Source organism: Cetorhinus maximus, chromosome 12, assembly GCF_964194155.1.
Source record: "Cetorhinus maximus chromosome 12, sCetMax3.hap1.1, whole genome shotgun sequence".
Lineage (NCBI taxonomy): Eukaryota > Metazoa > Chordata > Chondrichthyes > Lamniformes > Cetorhinidae > Cetorhinus > Cetorhinus maximus.
In genome coordinates, this window is record NC_135890.1 from 82,021,412 (window position 1) to 82,035,626 (window position 14,215).

Consider the following 14,215-nt stretch of genomic DNA (forward strand, 5'->3'; position numbering starts at 1 on the left):
AACCTTAGGACCGGAATAGACCTTAACCACTTGGCAGATACTCACAAAACAGCTAGCTCCTTTTTCTGTAGTAGAGTAAGAACCAATTCCTACAGGGCAAAAACAGCACAAAAAACAAAAGGAAAGGAACAACTCCTTCCCCTCCTCACCAAACTCCCCTACTCACCAAACCCCTGGGTATGCACTCAGTTCCAAAACTGTACTCAAATAAATGCAAAATACTGCAGATGCTGGAAATCTGAAATATAAAGAGAAAAAGCTGAAAAAGCTCAGCAGGTCTGGCAGCATCTGTGGAGAAAGAAACAGAGTTAATATTTCGAGTCCATAAGGCTCTTCTTAAGTGTTGATGGGAGGTTGAAATATGACGGGTTTTATACTGTTGAAGAGAGCGGGTGGAGCAAGATAGAAGGTCAGGGATAGGTGTGAGCTCAAGAGAGATTTGACAAAGATGCCATGGATACAAGACAAAGGGAGTGATAATGGGAGTGTCTTCCTGTTCCCCGATTGCCTTAATTGTTAATTGCCTAACAGAAATTCAAACTGAACTATTTAAAAAGTAGCTAACTTAAAAGTTTATAAACATTACTCCACGCTATACAAAACCTCTAGAAAAACAATACTCTTTTCAAAATCTTACAACATTGTGACCTTTTGATGTACTCCCAGTCAGGGAGGGCTGCAGTACTCCCCTGGACTCAAACGTCTAATATGAGCCCCATGATAACGTCTCCAATCAGAATTCTTCTCCCTTCGTCCTGATGTCCTTCTCATTCCATGTTCCTACCACACGGTGATCTCCACACGCTTGTCCACACCACAGCTGGTTACATTTTACTTACAAATAGAATTACAAGGGATATTAAAAATGCCTTACAGCACCTACACAGTTCCACAGTATGCTGTTCTTTATTCACACAGGCTAGTTCAGGAGTCCTATCTGACAACAGCTTTCACTTTGAAGCTTTACAGGTGCGATTATCATCAGCAAGGCACACTTTTATGAACCCTTTCTCCCTCGGGTCATGGCAATCTTGATGGTGTAGCTTTCCCAAGTTCCTTTTCAACCGACCAACCAATAACACTCTGGTCTATGGTTTGACAACTTATGGAAAAACACCGAGCCCTTAACATATCTCTGAGCTGTCCACACAGCTTTCCAGTTTGTAGATCCTTTTAGCCAGCTTGCACAGTACCTCCAAGAGCCCCTGTCTCCTTTTTAACAAAATAAAAAAGCTGACCTCTTCCTGAGAGTGACTTGATTCTTCTCCTCACAAGAATTCTCTGTGTTCCTCTTTCTGTCTCTTTCTGCTTTCTCTTTGTGTCTGCATTTGTGCCTTCACCCTCCAGCTCCTCTGCTTGTAGTTCTCCTTTGTCTGCCAGCCATATGGCTTCCTTATCTGGATTTCCTTCCTTTTGGTACTGCTTCCAGGTCAAAGGCTGCCAGGCCACATGAGCCAGTGTTTCTTATTTTCCAAGAAAGATACAATTGATCCTTTACAATTGATGTAAACTCTTAAAGGTCATTTACAAACATCCTTAAAAGAAATCACACTTTCCACAGACATTTTAAAGAAATTTTAATTTTTCTTACTGTATTGTTTCCAGGTCAATACAACACAAGATTATTGTCATTCCTTCTGCTAAAATTAATGGGAAATGAATCATTAAGCTTTATTATAAGAAATCAATAAACAATTTTTGAAATGGAGGAAAATTTAACTTTGGAAAAACCTCATAGTGATAAGATAAATAAGATTCCTGTAGTATTTGATAGTGCAAATCTCATATGAGTCATTTTGGCTCCTAACCACAGCTAATTTGCTAGTAGTGCAAGTTTACAAGTACAGACATGTCTGTTCACCAAACATTGTATAAGAATATCATATGCAAATATCCAAGCACAATACAGTATTCAAACAGGATTCCAGGACACAAGTCAATCTTTCTCTCTTCCCCCAAAAGTAGTGGGAGAAGATAGGATTGCCATGACTTAGTTTTCTCTTTATGGAGGTAGGCAGCGGGAGCAGGTTCTCTGCAACAGAGAGATACACCTGAACCTAACGGTTGTTAAGATCTGGAATGCGTTGCCTGAAAGGGTGGTAGAAGCAAGTTCATTAGGAACTTACAAGGTGGAATTGGGTATATACCTGAAAAAGGAAAAGATGCAAAGCCATGGGGAAAGAGCAGAGGGTAGGGTTGCCAACTCTTCAGGATTGGCCTGGAGTCTGCAGGAATTGAAGATCAATATCCAGGACACTGCTGTGTGCAACCCTGGAGAAAAATCATCAGGGTATTAAAAGAAAGATTGTGTTTTTGCCATTTTCTTTGAACATTACTCTTTACTAGATATAAAAACTATTGAAAATGAAAAAAGAAGGCTGATGGGCTGACAGTCAAGCATCATCCAATTGGCTAATTAGTCTTTTTGCTTTCCAACTAGCATACAAAGACAGCATGTCACAAGGATGGATGTGTTGGCCAACTAATGGCTGGAGTGTGGGGCCAAGACATGTGATGAACCTCCAGGAATACATTTAATCTGCTAATCCTAGCAGAGGGTATGGGATTAATTGGATATCTCTTTCAAAGAGCTGGCACTGGCACAATGGAACAAATGGCCTCCTTCTGTGCTGTATCATTCTATGGATTGCAGGCCATTTATCAACTTAGGGGTCATTTAAATTCATGATGCAGGCACCTTGGCTGGGAGTCCCATTTAAAATGAAAATGGAGCTCAGTTGCAGTCAGCTTCTCAGGTTTGTGGAAGCCTGGAGATGGATGCAGGTGGCTTCATGCGAGCTCCCACGTTGTTGGTGCTTACACAACCCTGACAACCACAATGACAATATTCATGGTGGGCCCCACACCTTGGTGGGCCTAATAAGCTTCCTCTGTACCCAGCATCCAAACTGATTATATATCTGAGCATGCATTTATTTCCCACATTCCTGCTGATATATGGGCGGGGACAATCTGAGCTGCTGGGCTTAGGTAGCAGGAATTGGCTGCATGGGGGTAAGGGCAATTAAGAGGCAGAATGCTTTACTGAGCACTTTCCTACTCCTGCCCCAAATTCACTGAATCCTCCTTGGCTGAGCCAAAGGGGCAATTCACAGGTCCCGGCTTGATGAGGCCCAAGTGGAAGGGGGCAGGATGGGGGTAGCAATCATTCTGGCTACCTGCCTCTCATCAATGGTATTGTCCATGTGCCCTGGCGGCCTTAGAAAGGGAGACTTTCCACAACCATTGCGAATTAGAGTATCCCCCAGAGGTGTCTCCTAGACTCCAGCAGTAATAATGTATCGTCATTCACATTGTTATGGTTGCTTTGGGTTTGGCTGCTTATTTTAAGCAACTTGGTTTAATGGGACCCTTTGTGTTTACTACATTAGGACCACTCTTTTGTGCTGATTTTTAGTGGGTGACACTTGGGTTCCTCTCCCCACCCCCCACCCCCACCTCACCAATTAGTCCATTAAAAAAAGGCCCAAGTCAACTGGACAATGGGTTAAGACCTGTAACCTCAAGCTGCCCACACCACACCACTGCAGGTGTCTGGTGCTGTAACCACACTGACAACTGCTTATGAGGAGCTATGTGGGACTACTTCACACACACAGAATCACAGAATCACACACTTATCCTGGGTATTGCAACAGGGCATAAGAATAAAGTGACAACTCAACCGGTTTTCAGAGGAGTGTTTCCAACTTCCTACTTGGAATTATTTAACACTTTTGAAGGCAATCAGAGTAAAAGCAGGGATTCCATATGGAATTTTCTCACTCAGTTCATGTGCGATATTGCACAACTGCCTCTAACCCTGCGAGGGCTTTGTAGCTTCAAAACACACACAAAGGCCTTTCTGTCCTCGAAACTCGCGGAGTGCAGATGAATTGATAGAATTATGATAGATTATGTGTTTTCCACCGTGAGCGCGATCAGAAAGTGGGTCCCCAATTTGGAGTGAAACAAACGACGCACAGAATTTCTTAAATGTCAGAAAACCCCGTCTGCTTTTTACAAGTTTGATGAACGCTCCGTGCAAACTGGTTATGTAAAGTTACAGCTCTTCAAATGAAATTTCATGATGCAACGACCGCGGTTATCAAGGAAACACAAGGGACTTTCCTTAACTGAAAGTCGGGGAGTGGGGAGGAAAATGGCTCTTTTACAGCCGATTGCATCAGTCTGACATGGAACCAGGAAGTTTCCAGCAATTAGAATATAACCATATGAAATAGACACACAAAAACATCATACATAATTATCATTACAGATAGCTACACACCCACGGATTAGTATCAATGCAATTAGATAGATAAACACACATAATTATTATTAATCCAATTAAATATATATACATAGAAATATTCTTAGATATTTAAGTGTATTGTACTATCCTTATTTTTATTCTGTCTGATTATATATAATATTTATAGATATATGTTACGTGTGTGTGTGATCATTTTACACTTTATTATGCTCACAGAGATACATGATATTTGGGGTGTGATTATATATACATAATGAATGATTGCAGACTGCAGCAACATAATAAACGAGCACTGTCGCCATCTGAGCTATTACTTGCATCAGTTAGTGTCGGTGACCAATGGGACTGCGGGTTTTCGGTGATGCACAGGCTGCTCAGCCAATGGTATTTCAACACGATAGTAGAAATTGACCCAGGAGTGCCGGAGCAGAGCAAACAGAGTGTCAGGGAGAGAGGAGGAATATTTCCTTTCGTTCACTGTAATAACCCGCCCAGCAACCGGGGGGGCGGAAAGATATCACTGATTTCCCCTCCTTTTTAACCTTTATACACTGTAACGGCGAGAGGTTGCAGAAGATGGTGGCGATGAACGCTGGGGGCTCCGCCAAGGTGCTGCTGATCCCGGGAGGGAAGCAGAACGGGCTGGAAGTCAGCCGCCACATCTCAGTGGTGTACCCGTCCCAGAGCGGCTCGCACCACGACCCTGCCTCGGCCTCCCCGGGATCCAGCCACAGCCACGGCCACGGCCACAGGAAAAGGCAGCGGCTCACTCACCTCAGCCCCGAGGAGAAGGCACTGCGGAGGTAGGGTGGCTCCAAGCATCTTGAACAGCAGGGAGGCAGAGGGGGAGAGCGGCCGCCGCGCGTGGGCTTTGCCCAGGATTACTCCTGCGCTCGGTTCGGCTTAAAGTGGGAGAGGACCGGCGGACAGTGCAGATAGTGCGGATTTTCTCATCTTAGTTGGTGTGAATCGTGTAACCAGATTCCGCATGTTAAACACCAATCTCTCGGCTGCACGGCTGGCTGAACAGCGGGACCCCTGTCATTCTGTGGAATCATTTAAATGTCTTGATTCCTTTCTGCCTGCGTGGCAGCTCAGCCTAGACTTGCGCAACACACACACAACCTTTCACCCTCTCTCTAATATATATGTATATGTGTATGTATGTGTGTGTATGTATGTATGTATGTATATATATATATACACATGTATATTCTCACTATCTCTGTAATTTTAACCAAAATCAAGCGCTGATTGCAAGAGTTAGAATGAAGCATTAATTTATGTTTCTCTTACAGGGAACACTTTTTTCTAATTGTATAGTTGTATCCTATTTTCTCTAAAGGAAGCTGAAGAACAGAGTAGCGGCACAGACAGCCAGAGACAGGAAAAAAGCTCGTATGTCTGAACTGGAAGAGCAAGTGTTGGAGATGGAGTCCGAGGTGAGCAGGGGGACTAACATTCCTTTATTTCTACAATAGTCGCCTAGCTCCGACTGCAGTGATTCGGGTTGAAAGGCAACTGACTCTCCCTCTGGCATTAAAAAATGCCTTATTCCAACCCCACCCCACCCCGACCTGAGGGGGAAGAGGAGAGGCGGGGGGCTGGAATGAAGAGATTTTGTTAGGGGCAGGGAATTTTTCTCTCTCTCACCGAAGTTAAGGGTTTCTTTCCCCGTTTCGCAGAATCAGAAACTGCAAATAGAAAACCGACTCCTACACGAGAAGACACACAGCCTGCTGTCCGAGAATCGGGAGCTCCGACAGCGACTAGGCATGGAAGTTTTGGATACAGAGAATGAGAAGGTAAGGAGAGACTGAATCATGTTCCTGAGAGTCATAGGATTGCTCCAGTTTGAAATCACTTGAGTTTTTTTATATATCTAAGGTGCTCCTGTCATGGGTGGGACAGAGCGCCCCTCTTGGTGGCACTGGGAGGGCGGTGAATGGTTTTACTGTCCTGGATCCTGGAGAGCTGGTGGGACGTGCCCTCTCCTGGAATGACACACCTGCCCTAGCTGGCAGGCAAGCTGTGGTAACCAGGAAACAGAAATTTGTATATCCGTGAGCCCTGATTTGTGCTTTCCCTTCATTGCCCCAACTCGGCCAGCTGCCAGTTCTGCAGAGTGGATTATTTGCATAAATTAGCACTTAAATCGAATTTTAGAAACTTTTAAAGCCAGAGCAAACTTTGCAGGTTGATCTTGATGAAATGTTGATAACTGCCCCAATGCCCTTTTTTTTTATAGCTGGGCCGTTGTAATATGCTTTAGTAACTTAAATTGAAGTGGAATTGTGAAATCATTTGTTATAGCCCAGGTCTGTTAATCGTAAGTGTGACTCCCTGCATCCATTTATTCAGTTAATCAGACATTACAACATCTCCTGTTTCTACCTTCCAACATTCACTTTCACCCTTAAACTCCAGCTTGTGACCTCTCACCAAGGAGCCTGTATCTGTCTAAACAGATGGGCCTGGATCCTAGATGATGTAACAGCAAGCCCTCTATATTCCACCATATTCAATGCTAATACATTCCTGAAAAAAGACATTGTATCACTTCTTCCTCTTTAATTCAGAATCTATTAGGGATGTGGTAACAAGGCACTTATTTCACAATAGGAAGAGGGAGAATCAACAGATTTATGAAAGGGAAGTTGTTTGCCAAATTAGCATTTTGAGGATGATTGAGGGTAAAACAGTGGGTGTAGTGTTTGGATTTTCAATAGGGCTCCTGGGTTTGGAGGTAATAGCATGCATTCTTAATGGACAGAAAACAGTGACAATAAACAGCCAATTTTGAGTTGGCAGCCTGTAACTAGCAGGATACTGTACAGACAGAAAATGCTGGAAAAACTCAGCAGGTCTGGCAGCATTTGTGGAGAGAAAAACAGTTAATGTTTTGAGTCTGTATGACTATCCAGAGCTAAAGAGAAGTAGAAATGTGATGGATTTTGTACTGTTTAAGAGGGGCTGGAGCAAGATGGAGGGTCAGGGATAGGTAACAGCTAAGGAGAGATTGACAAAGACACCTTGGACACAAGACAAAGGGAGTGTTAATGGTAGTGGTAAAGAAGCACCTGATAGTGGCATAAAGGTAAGATAGCAGAATGTGTTAGTAGCAGAACAAGGTTCAGCCCTCTGTGAAAGAACAACATAGAACAAGTGTCAGATGGCCCTTCGGGGAGGGGGGATTTATCTTGAGGTACTGTACAGATCAGTACTTGGGCTTCAATGACTTGGATGAAGGGACCTAGTGTAATGTTATGTTTGCTGATGTAGTTAGGTGGGAAAGTACGCTGTGAGGAGAGTAGAAAGTATATGGATGGGTTAAATGAGTGGGTATATCGTGTGGAGAAATATGAAGTTAGTAGCAACAATAGAAAAGCAGAATATTTTTTAAATGGTGAGACTTGAAAATGTATTCTGAGGGACCTGGGTGTCCCTATGGATGACAGGATTGACTTGAGGCCAGATTGAGTAGATTAGGTTTATACTCCTTAGAATTTAGCAGAATGAGAGGTGATCATATCTAAAATGCAAGAATGACAAAAGCCACTTTCAAAATCTTGTCCCTTGAGGTGTGGCCATTTTACATAATCTCTTAGAACAAAAGGCTAGGAACATTTGTACTGAAAAGGCTCTAGTTTGACCCTATTGACATATTAGATTTTAAGGTTTACAGAAAACAAGTGTCAATGCATTTAATCATAGATTCTGCAGGAGGACTTAAACCTAAAGGACTTTTTCAGCTACTTTAGATGGTATGATGTGTAAGGAATATACTGCAAGGAAGGCAATTGAGAAGTGTCTGAAGAAAAGTCTGAAATTTGCGAGGTCCTGCAACATTTCTCAAATTGTCTTTTGGCTCTTCCGTACCTAGCCATCCAGCAATCATTGCACTCGCTGCCAATGATAGGAGCAAAGTACTGAAACTAAGGATGTAATTAATGTCCCACCAATGCACTAATTGCAACATAAAGTGGTACTTGGATCTTGCAATAACTATCTTAACCACACTGTTGCATTAAAGTCTGAATTTTGTGCTGGTTTAATTCTGACCTGATGGGGATATTCTGCTTTCAAGACACTTGCTGTAAATTTGAGTTAGACAAAGGAAACTATTAAAGATAAGATTCTTTGGGAGCTTGACAGGGTAGATGCTGAGAGGTTTTTTCCCCTTGTGGGAGAGTTTAGGACCAGAGGGCATAGTCTGACTAAGGGGGCGCCCATTTAAAACAGATGAGGAAGAACTTCTGAGGGTAGTCAATCTGGAATTCTTTACCACAGAGGGCTGTAAAGGCTGGGTTGTTAAGTATGTTCAAGGCTGAGATAGACATTTTTAATGAGTAAGGGAATTGAGAGTTCTGGGGAAAAGGGAGGAAAGTGGAGTTGAGGATTATCAGATCAGCCATGATCTCATTGAATGGTGGAGCAGATTCGATGGGCCAAATGGCCTACTTCTGCTCCTAGGTCTTATTATTAAAGCCTATTTCATGATGAAGTTAGTTTATAAATGTCATGGCCACTTTGAACATTTTTGTGCCAGCTCCTCTTTGTTAAAAAGGTAATATTTCTTGTATAAGGCTCTACTGCAAGAACACTATTGGAGGGAGGGGTAGGGGAAGAAAGAACTTCATATCCAAGTAGCTGCTCTGTTCCTAATTACAAACAAGTTGTTTTATAGTTGAATATTGGCAATGGGTCTCTTGTACATCCCCAGATTTAATTGCATGGCTGCCAATGGTGCAGCATTCAATTGCTTAGGCCTTTGCTCTGAATTCATTCATCCTCCTCCCCTCCCCCACCCTACTGTCACCAAATCTCTGCCTCACCCCTCCTTGAAGATGCTCCTATAAAACATACGTCCCTTGCCCAAGCTTCTGTCACCTCTCTACCTTTTGTGGCCTGGTGTAAGCTTTTTGTTAACACTACTGTGGACTAATGGGGCTGGATTTTACAGGGTGCCATGATCCCAAAGACTGCCCTGCAGCAATTTAATGCTGTGAGCAGTGTTAATGGTAGAACAAGCTCGAGGGGCTCAATGGCCTATTCCTGCTCCTATATTCACCTGCTGGAGTTTACATGTCTTCCCTACCCCATTTCCACCACCGCCCCCCCCCCCCACCTTCCCCATTGAAACCTCCCAATGGGGGAGTTTGAAATCCAGCCCACGTTTCCTGTATTAAATTGCTAGTGAAAGTTCATTTTGGTGCTGAATAGTTACATCTTTGTTCTGTTTGCCATGCAGGTACTTCTCCAGGCCAAAGTGGATGAAATCAGCCTGGCAGCTGGGTCAGCTGAGTCCGCAGCACTCAGACTATGTGTGCCTCTGCAGCAGGTGCAGGCCCAACTATCTGCCAATCTGACAACTTCCACATGGATACTGACAGCAATAACTCTTCAGACTCTGAGGTAAGACCAGTACCTGGATTGGGCCAGATGGGCAGTAAAGCGGGAATGGGTGAAAGCACATATGGGACCACCATTAAGCCAATCTAAAGCTGAAAAGTAATATGTCTAGCAATTCCATGGAATGCTTGTACTTCTTGTCAGTAATTACTGTCTTACATGTTTGATAAGCCATTTTTGCTGCACTTTAAGCAACATTGAACCAGTTGTAGGGCAGTGGAAAATAATCACAGTACTTTATCACTAAGCAGTTTTTTAGTGAGTTTTGAGGTGCAAAAAAAACATTGGATTGTCCAGAAGCCAAATGCCACCACTTATGCAGTAAACAATTCATTCAAAACAGGTTACAGGTAAATTGCATGGTAGCTTCAAGTTTCTTTTTGCTTTTGAAACTGTAGTCCCCAGATGTTTTTTTGGATGGGAAATAAACAAAAATACTGAACTATTGTGGATGAGTTGGGGACAGTGACTGAAAATTTGCTTGCTTTATAAAGGTGGTGATTCACACAGGGTGTGATGGAGGGAATTGAGTGACTGGGGATGATGTAGCAGTGAGATTGGGCAGGGAAATAAAATGTCTGCTGAAAGACTGTTACATTTCTCCTCAAATACATAGGTCTCAACACAATGTGATAAATCTTCCATATCCCATACCCACCATTCATTTGTGACTGAAATTGGTGTCAAATTAGGAACATTTCTTTTGCTGAAAAACAGTATGTTGCTGTTTTTTTTAGCACTATCCCTGTTCTGTACTAACACTTTTTTTTCCCATGGCTCCATTCACTGGGCAAGCACACTGCTTTCTCTCTAATACACCAGGATTTTCACTGCCTTGTAAGATTTGAGAGAAACAATATAGTTGATCTCTGGCAGCAGATCACACTGTAGGCATTCCTGGATGTTTTGCCCAGATCAGATCATTTGCCCAAACCATAGTCAATGGGAACTTGATTGAAGCTGCCCAAATCCCCTCCATTGAGGAGGAGGAGATGGTGGCATCATGGCAATGTCAGTTGAATTGGAATCCAGAGGCCCAGCTGATGCTCTGGGGGCAAGGGTTCATGGGCAGTTGGTGGAATTTAAATTCAATTAATAAATCTGGAATATAAAGCTAGTCTCATTAATGGTGACCATGACAATTGTCATTGTTGTAAAAATCCATCTGGTTCACTAATGTTCTTTAGGGAAGGAAATCTGCCACCTTTGCCTGGCCTGGCCTACATCTCACTCTAGGCCCACAGCAAAGTGGCTGACTCTTAACTGCCCTCAGTTAAAGGGCAATCAGGGATGGGCAACAAAAGCTGGCCTTACCAGTGACACCCACACCTCATGAAAGAATAAAGGAGAATAAAAGGACCTTCATTACAGCCTGAAAATCATTGCACATTTCTGGGCTGGATTCAGACTTTATCTGAGGCTGAAGATCAGTCAAGTCCAACTGTGCCATAAACTGGAAAATAATTGTGACTTGCATTTTATTCTGAAGTCCTGTAACTTTAACTGTACTAACCTTGATTATGTTCTCTAACTACATACAATGTACTAAACTTGACCGAGTATTCATTTGGGATGAACAAATTTCTACACTTTTCAATCATTAAAGTTGCATTTTTACCATAAATTCAGAGTCTTTGTCAGCAGTTTAAACCTGTGTCCTGAAACATAGTGGAATGGATTTTATCCTGGAATAAAAGAGTCTCCTAAACCAGTATAAAACGTACGGCTTTGCTTTTGTTACTTTTTTCTCTATATCCAACATTTTTGTCATGAATTATAATGAGTGCATACTGTTTAACATTTCTGCATTGTAACATATACCATCAATCTCTCTCACTAATAGTTTGAGCATTTGATGTATGAATGATCATACTAACAATGAGACATTTTCCAGTGGGTGATCTTACCAACTGTTTTGAATGAATCACTAACTAGGTAGTGGCTCTGGTCTTCATCTGCTATTTTAAACATTCATGCAGAGACTGTTATCCATCTTGAATGCCCTAAAATCAGCAACAAGTGTGACCATATTGCCTGACTGGGAACTCTGTTCTGACTTGCACAATTGCATTCATCACTTTTACTTGAATTAATGTTTGATCTGTCAGTGCTGTGGAAACCTCTAAATGGACTTATTTTTTCTCTCCCCCTCAGTCTGATCTCTTCCTGGGCTTTCTGGACTACTTCGACCCAGAAGCCTTGCTCCGATTCAGTGAAGAGGAGTCTAGATCCTTGGCTAACTTGGGAGATTGTACCTACAGTGAAGGCAATGGTTCCCTACCACCCTCCCACTCTGCCCCTCTGGGGGCCCCATCAACAAAGCTGGAAGCCATTAATGAACTGATCCACTCTGACCACTTCTATCACAAGCCTCTTGCTGAGGCCAGCTTAGTACAGAGCAGTGAAACTGCCATCAAAATTGAGCAAGCATCTTTCAGTGGCATGGATGAAGGAATAGCCAAAGCCCCTCTACAAATGGAGCTCAAACAGGAACCCTTGGAAGATGAGTTCATCACCGAATTGGGACTTACAAACATTCTTTCATCCAGACAAAATCAAGAAAAGCCCATCTGTCCCATAGATTCCTCTAGTGACTCTGATTATGAAGGATCCCCATCTCCTGTCAGTGATATGTCCTCTCCACTGGTTCTGGATAACAGCTGGGAGGACACTTTCACAAGTGAACTCTTTCCCCAATTAATAGCCGTTTAATGGTCATGGTGACTCCCAAAGCTTTGTTCAAGTAGGGATGGATTCTGTCTAAGGCATCCAAGGCAACTTGCTTACAATACCCAAGACCATGTTAAACAGTTGCCTTGTTTGTACCATAATTTTCAGCTATTAAACACTTGTTTTGAAATGTAACCATAAAGCAAGTACTTATGCATGTGGCTTTCTCCTGTACAGTCTCCCATATCTTTGCAACATTGTCCTACAACAGGACTGGAGGTACCTCACCATGCACCCCAAATAGGTCTATATTATTGAAAATTCTTTGATACATGAGCCAGTACCTTAAGTTGTCATTTGCTCTCTTGTGTACTTGATTTAGAGATGACAGGAGTAGAAGCTGAAACAATGATCCTTGTTTCTTACTGTGGAAATTATTTGTCCTAATATTTTACATCAATTAAAAATGTAACATTGGAATGCCACAATGCGGTGGTGTACAGATCAGTCATTCCCCTGTGTATGGACAGACATTATATACTAGACTATTTTCCTGTAATAATTTACTATGTAAATGCTTGTCTGATTTTTCACCATGAGCTGTATGTACCTGTAAGATGCTTCTCAGTTTTAATATTTAAATTTGTGCAATTAAAAAAAAAAAGTGCAATGAATTGTGACCCTGGTGTGTAATATACTGAAATGTTGAAACACAAAACCGAGGTATTACACTGCAGGTAAGGTGGTGAAGCTTCATAATGAAACTGCTTAGTATTTGAGGTTATTAGCGAACAAATGAAAAATAGATGTATGCGGTGAGGATAACCAGCAAACAAACTATGGAAGCAGGAAATTGGTAAGTGACAAACTGAGGATTCAAGATTGGACTAAATGTTGGATTATAGATGATTTTTTAGCTCAATAATTAGGCAATTTCACTATGAAGCTTCATCTCATCCAAACTGTAACTTCCTGGTGGGTGGAATCCTCCCAGATTTGTTAAGTACGGTAGCAGGCATTTTAAAAAAAAAAATAACCCAGTGCATTTGCAGTCCGTATTGTCACCAGTCCCGGTGTGTCCAGCCTCATTAATAATGCATTCATGAGAAACACTCCAGATCACGGGGGGTGGGCTGATTTACCTGCCAAGCTGTGATCTTAGCACTGCTCACTCCGGGCACCATATTTAAAACGCACCAGAGTGCGTGCCTACTTCATATCGACAGATCAGGACTGCTCCAGGCTACAGATGGTCCCAAAAGCAAAGAAGGCAGCAGCCCCTAAATTTAGTGACTCCTCTGTGGGGTGCCTGCTGAACACAGTGGAAGGTTGAGATGATGTCCTCTACCCCCAGTCTGGCTACAGGAGGTCCACCAGAGTAACCAATCCAGTTTGGGAGATGGTGGTCAGTGTCAGTAGAGCACAAGAAGTCAGCCATCCAGTGCAGGAAGAGGATGAATACTCTCATCTGTTCTATCAACCACCTCATCATTCTCAACTCAGACACTCTCAAACCCATCATACATTCACAGGGATCTCACACCTCAAGGGACAACACCACGAACTCGACACACAGCCTCACACCTCCATCAGACTCATATCCTCTGGCGATCCTGTCCATGGATCCGCTCACCACACAAACATTCTACGCAGTGCCATGTGTCCTGCTCTCACTCCATCTGTTTTCATGCAGGAGAAGCTGGCTCACATCAGCAGAGAGGACCCAGACCGAGTGTGGAGTGGTCCACATTAGGCCCCTCGCTCACTTTGAGGAGTGTGCCATCATGCTGACTGGTGAGGACGTGGACCGTGCCTGCGGTGACAGTGAGGTCGGCGGCAAACACCCTCATGAGGATC

General features: G+C 42.9%; 1 protein-coding gene across 1 annotated transcript; it reads left to right on the top strand.

The window, feature by feature from the left end:
• The first annotated feature begins 4,806 nt into the window (after positions 1-4,806).
• Positions 4,807-13,032, top strand: xbp1 (X-box binding protein 1). Its single transcript, XM_078554012.1, is given in 6 exon segments — positions 4,807-5,079; positions 5,622-5,718; positions 5,962-6,081; positions 9,528-9,581; positions 9,584-9,691; positions 11,843-13,032. Coding segments are annotated over 6 exon segments (1,164 nt in total). The 5' UTR covers positions 4,807-4,852; the 3' UTR covers positions 12,401-13,032.
• Positions 13,033-14,215: the final 1,183 nt, after the last annotated feature.